The 15,632-nt window shown below is 42.7% G+C and overlaps 1 protein-coding gene across 1 annotated transcript in view; it reads right to left on the minus strand.

Annotated features, from left to right (window-relative positions):
• Positions 1–12,138, minus strand: part of Atp12a (ATPase H+/K+ transporting non-gastric alpha2 subunit) — a 30,273-nt gene extending 18,135 nt beyond the window's left edge. Inside the window, exons 1-8 of the mRNA XM_015499319.2 lie at positions 11,951–12,138; positions 11,126–11,284; positions 7,503–7,562; positions 3,403–3,606; positions 2,323–2,436; positions 1,370–1,504; positions 1,121–1,238; positions 620–888 (exon numbers count right to left, since the gene is read on the minus strand). Of these exons, the coding sequence (XP_015354805.2) occupies positions 620–888; positions 1,121–1,238; positions 1,370–1,504; positions 2,323–2,436; positions 3,403–3,606; positions 7,503–7,562; positions 11,126–11,284; positions 11,951–11,959 (1,068 nt within the window). The 5' untranslated portion in view covers positions 11,960–12,138. The remainder of the gene's footprint in view (positions 1–619; positions 889–1,120; positions 1,239–1,369; positions 1,505–2,322; positions 2,437–3,402; positions 3,607–7,502; positions 7,563–11,125; positions 11,285–11,950) is intronic.
• Positions 12,139–15,632: the final 3,494 nt, after the last annotated feature.

Below are 15,632 nucleotides of genomic sequence, written 5' to 3' on the forward strand. Positions count from 1 at the left end.
AAAATCCTTTGAAACGTCCAGAACTAGTCTTTTTTTTGGTTTTTTTTTTTTTTTTTTACTTTCTTCAAATTATTATCTCCTAGAGTCACAAGAGACTTGAAACATCTTCTCTTGTCTTTGGCCAGGGCAACATAGGCCATTGTAATTATAAGATGGGAGTGTGAATTCCTCCTCCCCAACCCTGTGGGCTTCCAAGACACAGACTGGGAGGAGCCTTTTATCTGAGGACTGAATGAGATGGTCCAGGGAGAGACAAGAAGAACAGGGCTGAATTCTTCTACAGAAAAGAAATAGAGGACATTTTTTTTTTTTTTTGGCCTGAGAGAAGGAAGAGAGAATGTGTCCAATTCCTAGGTTGTGGAAACTACCAAGGAAGATTTTTGTTGTTGTTGTTTTAAAGAAATGTGGGGAAGGCATTTAGGGGTCTAGAAAAACCTGTAAATGGTAGTCTCAGTCAGTTCCTATAAGAAACAGTCTATTCAGAATGTTCCATGGTGGTTCCTGATAGGGAGGATATGTTGTTGAAAGGAGGCTGTAGTTTGTGGGTAGGAGCCTCCCCAGCAGCAATGGTAGGTGCCAACACTATGGAAATGCAGGCTGCCTAACAGTGTGGACTCACAGTGACAGTGGCCAGGAGGCCCTCAGGAACATTGGCCACAATGATGCCAATGAGGAAGATGATGGAGTCCAGGACATGGTACTTCATGGACACCGCGATGATGAAGAAAAGGATGCCAATGGAGATGGCCACGCCTGCCACAATGTGAACAAAGTGCTCGATCTCAATGGCAATGGGCGTCTTCTCATTTCCAACACCTGAAGCCAAGGAGGCTATGCGACCAATGATGGTGCGGTCACCCGTGTTGATGACCATGCCGGTTGCTGTGCCTATAGGGGAAGTAGACATTTTACTCCAGGAGTCCTATCGACAGCCCTCTCTGGTGGCTTATGCAATCAGCACATGATATTATAAAGGCCAACATTGGTCCTCTGGAACCTTCAGTTCCATGTTTCCTCTGGGTAAATATTTATACCAAGGGACAGGAGAGACAAAAACATCAGGCCTGAGAAGGAGAAGTGGTACAGGTCAGACTTGTGGCTGACAGACAACTGGTCTTACCTTCCAAACAGGTTGTAGAATAGAAGCCTATGTTCTTTGTTTCCAGGGGGTTTTCGTGGGTAAACTCAGTTGAACGAGACTGGGGCTCAGATTCCCCAGTGAGAGACGAATTATCTACCTAGAAGAAATTTTGAAAAGAACTCAAAATTAGGCACCTTGTTTCCTGCCTCTTCTACCAAGATTGGGAAAGAACAGAACACCTGTCAGCTCCGAGCAGGAGCTTCAAGGTGGGTGTTCCCTGATGCTCACCTTACACCCCTGAGAAGACAGCAGCCTGATGTCCGCAGGGATCTGGTCTCCTCCTTTAATCTCCACAATGTCCCCCACCACCAGCTGCTCTGCAGGAATTATCTTTTTTTCTGAATCACGGATAACAAGAGCTTGCTGCAGAAGAAAACCATGACAGACATCTCAGACCTTGTGATGACGCTGGCCCTCCTCCTTTTTCTGTATTTCACTGAATCCCAGGACAGGGGCATGGAACCCATTAACTGTCAGAATGCACAGATGAAACTGAAGACTATGTCACCTAAGGTCTGAAGATCCTAAGAACTATTTTTAATTTGAGCTCTGTTATTGAAAGCAGGAAAAGCAGTTATTTGGCAACATGGCAAAGTGGGAGCTGGGCCTCACAGAAAGAAAGTAGATCAAAGGTGAGCCACCTGGCAAGGCATCAAGGATGAATACTGAGTTGAAAGGTTTAATAACCTTGCTGAAGTGGGGAGGACTTTAATGAGGTGGTATCCTGTTTTTTAGCACAGCAGGAACATCTTTTTCTCCAGATTTTTTTCCTTCACTTGACAATTCTCTGGACCTAGGCCAGGTTTCCCTGCTGTGGACACCTAACATAAGTTGCTGGAGGAATAAGAGCATTTTGGGGCAACATGCTTTGAAAGTGAAAGCAGTCACAAGAGATGCACAGGTGGATCTCCTTAGCTGCCAATGAAGGAAAATTCTGGAACCCCCTGAACGACATTCTAAATGGTGTAGAGGATGTTGTGCAATGACTGTCCTGCTTTTCCCTTGACTAAACATTTCTTGGATCTCTCTTCACTTGACAGTGTCAAAACCCTGTGAGGAACTGGGGTTCAGAGAGAGAGGTAGTCCAACCAAGAATCCCCAGAAAACAGGATAGGACCAAGGCTGCCTACCTATTCACCTGGAAATCACAAGAGGACCAGAGGAGGGTAGTTGCTACTCACCTGGGGAATCATCTTACTGAAGCTGGCCATGATGTTGGTACTTTTGGCCTCTTGGTAATAAGCAAAGATCCCCGTTAAAATAACAACCAGTGCAAGTACAGAGCCCAAGTACACCTGCATGAGAAGAGACAGCAGTCAAGAGAAACAGGTACCAGGTGAACATTCCTAATCTGAAAATCCAAAATCTGGAATGTTCCAAAATCTAAAAGTTTTGAGCACCAAAGACACCAAAGTGATAAATTCCATACTCAACCTCATGGGATGGGTCATAGTCACAATACAGGCACACTAAAAACATTGCAAAAAATTACCTTCAGGCCAAGTAAATATATATAAATGAACATGAAACAAATTTTGTGTTTACACTTGGGCACTACCCCAAAGACATCTCATTATGTATATGCAGATATTCCAAAATCCCCTAAAATTTGAAATTGGAAACACTTGTTGTCCATCATATCCTTCAATAATCACACCTGGTTCCCATCACTAGTTCTGGCAACTGACGTGCCCCCGTCCCCAGGGACGTGCATATCTGGATATTTCATATCAGTGGCCTCATACAACGTTTGGCTTCCTTCTTTAGCATGGTATCAGAAGATTCAGTTTTGAGGGTATGGCACTCAGTTCTTAGTAGGCATAACTGCCCCCATGGTAAAGGGCAAAATTAGCTTTGAGGAAAGAGAGCTCCAAAATATTTCATGGGTATAAAGATATGTTTTTCCCTTAGAAACTCGGGTGTTTTGTCTCTTTTAAAACTCATGCTCATACTGCCTCTGAGATATGAAAAACTCAGGTATCCAGGGATAGGTATAGCTTACATGGGTAGCTAAGTGGTACAGCACTTGCCAAGGATGCATGTAGCCTTGGGTTCAATCCCAAGCACCACATGTGTGCATGTGCGCATGCACACACACACACACACAAAAAAAAAAAAAAAAGCAAGAAAGAAGAAGTAGTAGTAGTTCAGATATCTATTGTTTTACAGCTGGGAGAATTCCTGCCTCTAGCCCCCTTTGTACCTAATGGGTCTGACTATGTTCCTCCCTGTTGCTAAGCAAAACCAGGAAGGTGGCTTACATTGTCTAGGGATCCAGAATTATCACTGGCATACTGAATTCCATATGCAATCCAGCACAGGATGGCTCCTATCCACAGCAGGATGGAGAAGCCCCCCACCATCTGCTTGAGAAACTTGATAATCTCTGGAGTCTGCTTGGGAGGGGTGAGGGCATTGAGTCCATCCCGAGCCAGAAGCTCAGCAGCTCTGATGCTGGAGAGACCCTAAAAAAGTCAAGAAAAACAGATTCAGAAACACAGAAATTAGACATTTCTCCTCCCTCAGAGGGTGGGCTTTCTATATCTGCAGGTTGTGTTTAGGTATCAACATGCCCAAGAAGGCCTTGGGAAAAGCAGATGAAGCTGATGCCTCATCTTTTCAACTCCCCACTTTGTCCAAAAAATTATTATTATTTTACTAATGGTGTGCCATGTGATATTTTGATACCTGTATACATGATATAATGTTTAAGCATATATATCTCATTTATCATTTTCTTATGGTAAAAACTTCCAAAATCTTCTCTCATAGCTTTTTGAAATATATATTACATTACCATTATCTATAGTCACCTCACTGTACAATGGTACACCAGAACTCCTTACTCCTATCTAACTGTAACTTAGTTCCCTTTGGGTAACCTCTCCCCATTTCCTCTACCTGCCTTCTTTGAAAGAATATTTAATAATCATTATCAGTCAAGCAGTGCTCCCCATATATTTATTCTCTAGAATAACCCTCTGAGGAAGGTACTATCATTACCTTCATTCACAGATATGGAATTTGAGGCACAGAGAGTGTATGTAACCTACCCAAGGTCACCTGACCGGTAAACAGGGACACCAGGATTCAGCTAGGTCACTGGCTCCAGAGCTGCTACATGAAGCTATGCTTAGGAATTTCATTTCTGAGAGATTTAGCCAGAGATGGGAGTAATTTGGCTGAGGAGAATTTGAAGCTAGTCATTAGGGCATGTTGGCACAAGCCTGTAATCCCAGCCACTCTGGGGCAGGAGGATCACAAGTTTGAGGCCAGCTTTAGCAATTTAGTTAGGCCCTTAGCAACTTAGTGAGAACCTGTCTCAAAATAAAAATTAAAAAGAGCTGGAGATATGGTTCAGTGCCCCTGGGTCCAATTCCTGGTATCAAACAAAAACAAAAAAAAGCCCCCAAACAATATAACCATCCAGAAAATATCCATTCCATATATCACATAAGGTAGGTTTTTATCCTTAGACTGTTATTTTCCTACTTTTGTATATACTCACTCTTAAGTTGCAAGTTCTGGTTCATTATAATAGTTATAAATACTACCTGACTCTGAGGGCCACGTGAGCAGTTCCTTCCCTGGTAAGTGTGACATCCAAGGGTGTGCAGAGGCACACTACCCTGAAATCCTACACTTTCATAGCCTTTCCCCCAAGAAGTATATATCTTTTCTCCACAGTTGTGTTGAGAACTAATTAAAGGCAAGGTCTTTAATCATTTTTTTTAGTGTGTTCTAGTGTCTAATGCTTTTTCAGTTTTAGCAACTCAAATCTTTTTTGAATAACTCAATTCCAAGTCACCAACTTGATACTATCACCCTCTGTTTTCAATTCCTTTTTCAGAATCTCAGAATCTTCATCATTCTCAATAATTGAACATTTCCACAGGGCTGTTTCAGAGACATTTCTGATAGTACAGTTTGCCTCTGCATCCATAAACTTCACCAACTGCATATCAAAAATGTAGTTAAGGCTAGATGTGGTGGTACATGTCTGTGATTACAATTTTAATAACTCAGGAAGTTGAGGCAGGAGGACCTCAAGTTTTGAGGTCAGCCTCAGCAATTTAGTGAGAACCTGCCACAGAATTAAAAATAAAAAAGAATTGGGAATATAGTTCACTGGTAAATCCCTTGGGTGCAATCCCTAGTACCAGAACAAACAAAAAGTGTAGTTAAGTCTATGATGGTTGCATCAAAACTGAATATGTACAGACTTTTTTTCTTGTAATTATTCCCTAAACAATATAGCACAACAACTATTTACCTAGCTTTTACAATGAATCTGATATTGTAGTCATCTAGAGATGATTTAAAGTATATGGGAGGGTGTGTGAAAGATATATGTAAATATTATATCATTTTATAGAAGAACTTCAGCATACATGGTTTCTGGAATCCTTGGGGAATCCTGGAACCATTCCCCTATGGATAATAAGGGGCAATTGATTCAAAATAAAAATTCATCATCATCTCCTCTCTATTACCTTCTGTATTTGCTCACCTTCATCCGCCTGCTACAGAATACCAACTGATCAAGTTCCCTTCTCCTTCTGCTTCTCTAACTAGGCTAATGGGATTAGGGATTCATTCAAACTCCCCTCCTACCAAATGCTGCTGGTAATTTCCTTGTCTCTTTCTTCCCCATCTTCCTGGGCTTCCAGTTTTCAAATCCTTATTTCTTGATCCTGGCTTCTCAATCCTTTTTTCTGGACCTTTCCATCTCTCACTTAAAAAAAAAAAGTCTTCCACCAGAACTGCCTTTTGAAAACCAATCTTAGAAATTGTGCCCACCTACTTATACAATATAGCTCCTGTTCCTCAGTTTGCCCCATTATGTCCCATTGTCCTATTTAAGGAACACCTAAAAAACTGAGTCACAAATATATTACTTATAGAAACTTTGAAATAAATATTTATGAGTGATAGTTTGAGGAAAACAATAGGTGAAAGATTAGTGATAAACATTAATATTATTAGTGATTATCACTAATATTACTAATGATAATAAATTATATAATAAACTCTAGATTATGTTTTACAACCTATTTTAATACACCTGTGTCAATTTCATTGAAATATTGCAGAATTGAACACTTGAGAATTAATGAGTTAATATGAAAGAGCTTGGCAGTTTCACCTAAATGACATTCCCCAGCCTCTTCTCTACCTCTCTTCCTGGCTTTCCACATATACTAACTAGCTCACAGAAATCCCAGATTGTTCTCCAAACCCACAATGTCCTTTTTGGCTCCCAGGTACTCTGTATATCTAAATTGTCCTCCTTAGTCCCAATTCAAACACTACTCTGGTAACTCTGGCCAGAATCCTTTCTCTTAATGTATAGATTCAACCTCTCTTGTGACACCCAGGAGGCATAAAGTGGACATTACATATACCTATGCATCTGCCTCTTTAAGGTGAGAGGTGACCTGTCCTTCTTTGTCCTGCCTGCTGACAACCCAGTGTGAACCACACAGTAAGTATTTTTGTGAGTTAAAAATACCAGATGGACATTATCTGTATTTTCTTACATTGAGACACCCAAACTTTGTTTCATTTTGTTTGGTTTTTTGGTACTGGAGATTAAACCCAGGGATGCTCAACCACTGAGTCACATCCTTGGCCCTTTTTATTTTGAGTCAGCATCTTGCTAAGTTGCTTAGGGCCTTGCTAAATTGCTTTGCTGAGGCTGGCCATGAACTTGCGAGCCTCCTGCCTCAGCCTCCTGAGTTGCTGGGTTTAAGAGCGTATACCACCATGCCTGACAAAACACCCAGACTTTCGAAATTGAACTTGGATTTGAATTCACAGAAGGAAACATTCCTTTTGTGGTAGGGGAGTTTATAAGATGCTGAAGTTTATAGATGCTGAAGGAGTTTATAAGATGTTAGTGTGCTTGGAGACTTTGTTCCTTCTCAGAGAAAGCAGATAGGGCTCTCAGAGGGTTAATTTGGTTTCTCACTTTGTGACACGAGCTTCCTTAGTCTCTTATAAGAAGAGCCCTAATGCACCATTATACTTCCTGGAGGCATGGATTAAAAACAATCTATGGCCATGACCATGAGGAAGCATGTGTACACCCTTCTGGGGATACCAAAAAGAACTATCTATACCCAGGCATCTCAGTGAAGGAGCTCAGCCTGAACCTTGGTCAGGCACACCAGCTCCCAGAAGATAACCATCCCAATCTCAGGGTCCAGACATGTGAATGATGGGAAGTCTCATAGGTGTGGCTGTAGGTCACCCATCCTAAAAGTGCCTCCACTTTTCCATGTACCTTGAGCACACCACCTTAAATGGTCAGGAGGTTTCTCTTTCTGACCTGCCCCCCACCATTTTCCTGGTGACTTACCCTGCTGATGTTTGTACCATATTTCTGTTCCAATTCTTTATCATTGAGTTTGTGGTCATCCTGAAGTTCATGAAAGGAAGGAAAATAGAGTGAATTAGGTCATTCCAAAAGATGAACCCCCAACCTTGAAAACTGAGAGGAAGTGGACCAGAAAAATGTAGTTTGGGGAAAAAGGGAGAAAGGGCCCTGGTGCTAGTGGCTATCCAGCAATGGAAAGTGCTGCTGCTGCAGAGAATCTTGTCCTTCTTAGTCTCAGCCTTCTTGAGAGTTCAGACTGCACTTGCCATTGACACCTAGAAGTTATTTTTTAGTTTTTATAAAGGAAGAAATGCCTACCACTTCAATCTGGTCTCTAGCATGTGTTAGTATATCTAGCTAGATAATTCATTCAAACCTGGATGCTGGGACTGGCTGAGGGTGTTGGGCACACCCAAAGCCGACACACTTCCTGTGTTTGGACAGGTCCTCTCTACTCATTGGGGATCTTTGTCAGAAAGAAGCAAACTTTTCAAGGAGTCCGCTGGTTGGAAGCTCCATGAATTAAAAATCTACCAGTAAACAAATGCCAGTATGGCCCACACTTGCAAATTTTGCCATAGAATCATTTCTCATTCTTGGCACTACTGACATTTTGGGCTAATAATTCTTTGTTGTGGGCCCTCCACCCACCAACACCCTCCTGCTGAGTTGTAATAACAAAAGATATACCAGGACATTGTTAAATGTGTCCCAAATGGGACAGAGGGACTCCTCCCTCCTCTCCCTTTGAGAACCACTGAGACTAGAAAAGTCTTTCTGTAACAGAAAACCCAGAGGTAACACTTCCTCATCCCCCTAGAAAGCTCAGCACCCAGGAATCCCTACTCTCCCCATCTCCTAGGACTGGGAATTGAACCCAGAGGTGCTTTACCACTAGGCAACATCCCTAGCCTTTTCATTTTTTATTTTGAGATAGGGTCTTGCTAAATTACTGAGGCTGGCTTCTAACTTGCAATCTTTCTACCTTAGCTGCCAGAGTTACTGGGATTACAGGATCCTCCACGCCTGGCCACCCAGGATTCTTTAAGCCCTGAGTGAAATAGATTTATCCTGTGACTGGTACCATGTCCCTCCCTCCCTCCCTCCCTCCCTCCCTTCCTTCCTTCCTTCCTTCCTTCCTTCCTTCCTTCCTTCCTTCCTTCCTTCCTTCCTCCCTTTCTTTTCTTTGGTATTGGGGATTGAACCCAGAGAGGTACTCTATCATTGAACTACATCCACAGCCCTTTTTACTTCTCTCTCTCTCTCTTTTTATTTTTCAGACTGGGTCTTGCTAGGGTTCCCGGGCCAGTCTTGAACTTGTGATCCTCCTGCCTGCCTCAGTGTCCTGAGTAGCTGGGATTACAGGCATGAGCCATCGGCATGAACCACAGGCATGAACCATTGCACCTGGTTTCTTAAATATGCAAAAAAGTTCCATGTTGCAATAAGAAATTATGCCTTCCAGTAAAAGATAACTTATTATTATAACCTTCATCTCAGTCAGATTCTGTTTTGCTCATTTATCCATTCTTACCAGTATCAATCAAATAGTTGTTGCTGGGGTTTCAGAGGGTTAAGCAGAGTTCTGTGCATAGTGAAGTACTGCTAAGTTAAGGCAGATCAGAGCCACCATTTGCATGAATGGGCCTGACTTTAAACCAGAGTACTATTAGCTTCACTCTCCTTCCAGCCTGAAAGAGAGCATGGGGGAAGGTTGGGGGTGATGTGGTGGGTGTCTGGTGCACTCTCTTCTGGCTAGTACTGGCAGATTATTCATTCAGAGGTCAGAGAAAATTTAGTTATCAGGGCTCCAATTTGCATACAGGTCAGGGGTGTCAAAGCATTTAAGCATACTGTTACAAATTATAGGAGTCTTTTGAGAAGCCTGAGAAAAAAGAAGAAAGCTAGATATTCCTTTTTCAGCTTTTCAGCAGGAAAGCAGAGAAACACTCTGGCTAATAGCCTGGAAATGATTTTTCTATACAGTATTATCCATCTTCATAGATTGCTCAAAGAAAGGAGTCACATCACAATCAACAGGCATATGGAGAGAATGGATGTATTTTCATCATTCATATAAGTAGCAATTTTAAGAAAGAATGGTATATATATATATATATAAAAAATATATATATATATATAATGGTATATATATGCTAGAGATACACAGGAAATAATTACTATTCTTTGATATTGTTATTTTTCTTGCTTTATCTCATTTAACCATCTGAACATCTCTAAAAGGTAGGCACCAGTCATTTTAAAATTCTTTCTTTGCAAAATTTGGAAACTGGGATTTTATTGAATTCAGGTCAGACCAATCTCAGAGCTGTTTTTGCTTTTCTTCCTTTATTTTCTTTTTCTTTCTTTTTTTTGTGTTACTAGGGATTGAACCCAGGGCAATCACTCTATGATTGAGCTACATCTCTAGCCCTTTTAAATTTATTTGAGACAGGGTCTTGTCAAGTTGCCCTAACTGGTAAACCTCCTGCTTCAGCCTCCCAAGTATCTGGGATTACAGACATGTGCCACTGCACTCAACTTCAGGGCTGTGTTCTTAAACGTCTGTCAGAATATATATGAACCAATGTCTAGAAGTGTGATACTAAATGCTTAACAAGCTCTTCAGGAAAGATAAACAAATAGCTCTGATTTGTGGAATTGGCCGATTCCTCTTCAGAGTCAGATTTCAAGCTGCTACTGTGACCTCAGTCAACTTGTTACCTGACAAGTTCCTGAATGTTAAATAACCAGCTACCTAGCCTTGAATGAGCTAGCTGCATCAGTCCCGTAGTTGCTCAAAGATCATAGAGCTTTAAAGTCTGCAATGGACTGTACAAGCAATCTAACAAAATCTCAAGTTCCCTGTGGAAGTTTTGCCTTTGGCATTTGTGAGATAAAATCGGTCACATTTAAGCCCCAAGGCAGCTCTTAATTAAAGCTGCCAGCTTCAATAACTCCAAAGTTCTTCTATAATAATATTACACTCCTATAAAGCACTTTAATTACAAAATTCTCATATCCATGTATAGACTTTGCAAACTGTTTCCCCCTTTATGTAAAGAAAATGAAACTTCAGCAAAGCTAGCTTATTTTCTTCCAGTTACAGTTAAGGTGGTAGAGAATTGAGACTTAGATTGAGCTTGGATTCAGGGAATCTAAATCCAACATTCCTACTGGAACTATTCTTTCTCATGGGCACACATACCCCAAACCTAGCAAGGCCCAGTGGCTTTGGTTTTCCTCTTGGGGGTTTCAACTCAAATGGTTTTCTTTAATCAACTGAAAACTGACAAGTGGCTATTTATATCTCATTAAAACAACTGAAAAGGAGAAAGGTCTGGGCTATGCCTGTGGGGCTTGGAATCTGAAAATTTCCCCCTGCTGTTTACCAGACTGCCTCCAACCAGAACACAGGAATCCTGCAGAGGGACTGACCAGGACAGATATTATCATACCATTAAAAAAAAAGATAACAAGATAACAAGTCTTAAGAGGATTCCAAATCCTTGAGACAGATTTTTCTCTCTCAAGACAAAGGTTATAGAAAACTCTCAGGAGGAGGGACAGCAGGACCTCTTTGCCTCAAGGTTACTGCTACTGACCAGATCAAGTTCTTTTTTAAGCCCCTCTTTTTGATGACTCTTTTTGAGTTCCAAGTGGTCGTTCTTCAGGCCTTTGTACTTCTCCTTGTCATCCCCCTGGTCAGTCTGTGTAATGTCTTTAGTTCCATTGAGCTCCACAGAGTAAATTTCTAGTTTTTTCTGAAAGAGAAGCAAAAGTGTAATATAGGCCCCTACTGGGTTTTCTGAAGAGGTTCTGTTTGCTTTCCTGTGGTTCAGGACCTGCATAAAGTAAGAAACCTACCAGCCTCTTCATCCTCACTGGAGGGGACACAGAGGAACAAGACTGTGGAGAGTGGCCCTCCTCCACCTCCCAAGAGTCCTCTCCTTCCTCTCTGGGCAAGGCTGGATTGGCACAAACGAGCCGGCATCTCCTCTAGGGAACCCTCTCTGGGGCGGGAAGTAAATCACAGGGCTTCCTAGGACCTTGTTCTCACAGGTTATACCTGCGCAGCCCCCTGTTTCTTGGAGAGGAGGTGCCTACTTAGCTTACTACCCTCAGTCCCCAGCAGGATGGGTTTATTGACAGGCTTTTCATACCATCACACCAGCATCCACCTAATCCTAGCCCAGTACAATCTTTGAATAAGAAACCCTAGAAGAGGTGCTGTGGAGCTAGCCTAGGACCCCTAAGATCTCCTCCCTACACATCTGGACTCTTTTCATTACCCAACCAGTTTAGGAATGCCATACGGGGGCTTGGTGGCTAGAAGAGAGATCTGCATACAGGGTATTTCTTTTTCTTGCCCTTTGCGCTCTTCCTGTAGGTTGGATCTGATCCCCACCAGGGACTGAGCCTGCACGCACCTGGCGCATGTTGTGGCTGGCGGTGGTGCCGGAGAGTGGACGGGAGGGCGCTGGATGCCAGCAAGCTGCGGTGGTTGCAGTGGTGCTCAAGACCTGGGGTCGGGTCAGGCGGCCCTGGTGGTGGCAGAGACTGGGAGTCGGGTCTGGTGGTGGGGCAATGGTGCAAAAGCCGGGGGGGTGGGAAGGGACCCGNAATGTTGGTAGTCTCCGCGTGGCGGTGCACAAGCCGGGGTTCCGGAACGGTGACGGCCGTGGCTGTGCTGGTGGTGCCGATAACCCAGGCAGAGAAAATCCCTCCCGCACCCGCCCGCACCCTCCCGCAAATCACCTGCAGCTGTCTGGGTGAGCGTCCTATTAAAGGCTGCCCGCCCCGCCCACGTACCAACTGAAACGCAACTCACCTGGCTGGGGGACGTTCCCAGGGCGGGAAACCAGAGGGCGCGCAGCCGGGGGAAGTAGGAGGGATCCACAAGGTCTGGGGTGTGGTCCTCCCATATTCTCGGGTTGGGGGGTTACAGGGTCTCCCGGCATGGGTCCAGCGACCTTGGTGCTCTGCGGGTGGAGCCGCTAGAGCAGCTGGAGTGCGTAGCCCGGGTGCCTGGGGAGAGCCTGTGCTCCTTCAAGCGCGATTGCCTCTGACAAGCTCTGGGCGCCCACACTCACTGTCCGAGCTTCAGTGAAAACCCATATCCAATTTTATTTTAAAAATGTAATTTATTTACCAATAAAGGAATTTATAAAAATCTGTAAATGGAGTGGGGAGAATTGCAATTCTCTGCGGTAAGAAAGTGTCGCAATTGGTTACCAAGAGAGGGGATTTAGATCAGCAAATGCGGGTCTCTGAGCGAATTCGGAGTAACGGAGAGAAATACTGAAGAGTAACTGAATTATTTTGCAGGATACAGAAGAGAATTTGGAATTTTGAAACAAATTTGGAAGTTGAGAATGGGAAGAAAAGCTTGGAGGGTATGGAGCTCACGCTGTTGTCGAAACTCGGATGACACCTCCTGTACACCTCTATGGAGATCTCTGAGTTGTCCACAGTGCTGCGCGCTCGTCCTCCGCTCCTTAGACCCTGCCGACCTTTGAAGTCTGAAGTCCTTCTACTGTGGAGCAGGGATGACACTATTTAATGACACCAGTCATTAAATCTTAAGAGCTAAGACGACTCAGGTAGGGATACACTTCACAGAGAGTTTTTAGAATTGGAGGAGACATTACATTCTAATCCAGACTTGAGCAAAGTGGACTTTTGGGGAGCTCTGTGTTTTATCCTCTCTTTTCTGGGTGAAATGCTCTTCAAAGGAAAGAGAGCAGGGCATGGTGGCACATGCCTGTATAGACTCAGCAACCGGGAAGGCTGAGTCTCAGGAGGATCACTGGAAACTGAACCAGGGCTTCATGCATGCTAGGTAAGTGCTCTGTCATTGAGCTACATACCTAACCCTCCCATGACTGTTCTTATTGACAAATATTGAACATCCTGCCACGATATATACTGCAATACCTAGCTCATATTAATCAGTTCATTCACCTAATGGTATGATTTGGATCTGAAATTTCTTCCCAAAGCTCAAGTGTCAAAGGCTTGATCCCCAATGTAACAGTGTTCAGAGGTAGTAGAAACTTTTGGAGGTGGGGTCTAGTTGGAAGAAAGAGTTGGAGTGTGCCCTTGATAGATATGTTTTGTCTTTGGCCCCTTTCTCTTTCTTTCTGGCTGCTGTTTGCTCCATTATGTGCTCTCTCTGATGATGTTCTGCTTTGCTACAGTCCTAAAAGCAATGGAACCAGCCAATCATATACTGAAACTTTGAAACCATGAGCCAAAATAGATCTTTCCTCTTTTTAAGTTGTCTCAGGAATTTTTTTCACAGAAATGGAAAGCTGATTAATGTATTGGAAACTACTAGGATACAGTAGGTGATGGGGAGAAATAGTATGAAATCGTGCCATTCTCTGTCCTCTAGGAATTGTGCTTAAGAGGTAAAGTTAGCAAGGAAACAATGGTAAATGATGCAAGAGAGACAATCATTTGGGACAAAATAGTATAGACTCAAAATGCATTAAGAATATAAAGGAAAAAGATTTCTTTAGGGTAGTGCTATGATTTGAATGTCTCCGTGAAAACTGACATTGAAATTTAATCCCCTTCTAAGTTATTAAGAGGTGGGACTAGATGGAACCTTTAACAGGTGATTAGGTCACAAGGATTGTACCCTTGTGAATGGGTTAATCCATTCATGATTAATGAATTAGTGGGTTATCTGGAGAGTGGGTCTGTAATAAAAGCCAGTTTAACTTTGTCTCTGTGGTATACTCCTCTTACCATGTGATGTCCTTGCATCAATTCAGGACTCTGCAGAGTCCCCACCAGCAAAAAGGCCCTCACCAGATGCAGCTTCTTAACCTTAGGCTTCCAGGACCATGAGCCCAAATAGGCCTTTGTTCTTTATAAACTACCCAGTCTCAAGTATTCTGTTATAGTAACAGAAAACAGATAAAGTCAGAGAAATGACATGATTTTTATTACTTAAGAGAGTTACTCAGATTTGTTTCTATCCCTTTGCACCATCCTAGGAAGGTGGGAAGAGAGTGAGAAAGGATGGCTGAATTGGGACCTTGTGTTTGAGGACTCCTCTGGGTGTCTTGAAAACTCCTTCAAACTGTAGGGAGGGATGTCCAGTTGGCTACAAGGTATGGCTGTGAAAATCTAAAAGTACAGGGAAGAGGTCCAGGTGACAATGAGAAAAGGAAGCTTCACTTCCTGCTTCACATCCGGACTGGCGGGTGCTTCTCCTGGCCACCCACCTTCTCCCTCTCCCTGGATTCCTCTCCTACACACTGGATGGTCTCCACCCTGTACCCTCCCCACACACCTGCATCTGTCCAGTGTGCCAGGCTATGACTAGGCCAGCGTTTCTCTGCTGACCAGAGCCTCCTGTAATTGGAGTCAGAATGAAAAAACAAAAACAAAACAAAGCTCTAGCACACCTCTACACTGTTTCCTCATTTCTTCATTATAGGAAATCCTGTGATTGGCACAGGAACATCCTGCAGAAAAGAAACCTGCTGTTCAGAAATTGGCTTGTAAAACTACGATAATGATCTTGCCTGGTGTTGTTAAGGAGTATGACTAGAGCATACAGTGACATTTTCAGAAGCAGGGAGGGGCTGTGAGGGGCTTGGGTGGGGATGTCAGGTTTGCCACAAGGCACATTTTTCTTCTCCTGTAATTAGAGCTGCCTCCAAATGTAGTTCTGTCAGGGTACTTTTAGGTCATCACTGTGTTTATTTTCTGTATCTTATATTGGATAATAAGATTTTTTTAAAAAAAATTATATATATATGTATATATACACACACACATATATGGTGTATAGCATATATATATATATATATGCTGTGTATATATATGGTGTATATCATGATGTTTTGATATATAAAGTGAAATATTACTATAGTCAAGTTGATTAATATAGCCATTTCTTGAATAGTTCTCCTTTAGATAAAAATTTATTCTCTAAGCAAATTTCCAGTATACAATATTATAACTATAGTCATCATATTGTACTTAGATATCTAAAGCGTTCATCCTACCTGTTTTGAACTTTGTACCCTTTTTCTTACATCTCCCCCTTTGCAGGAGTAGGGGGAACTATAAGACAATATGTATATGCAAATA

The sequence above is a fragment of the Marmota marmota genome, unplaced genomic scaffold (assembly GCF_001458135.2).
Source record: "Marmota marmota marmota unplaced genomic scaffold, marMar, whole genome shotgun sequence".
Lineage (NCBI taxonomy): Eukaryota > Metazoa > Chordata > Mammalia > Rodentia > Sciuridae > Marmota > Marmota marmota.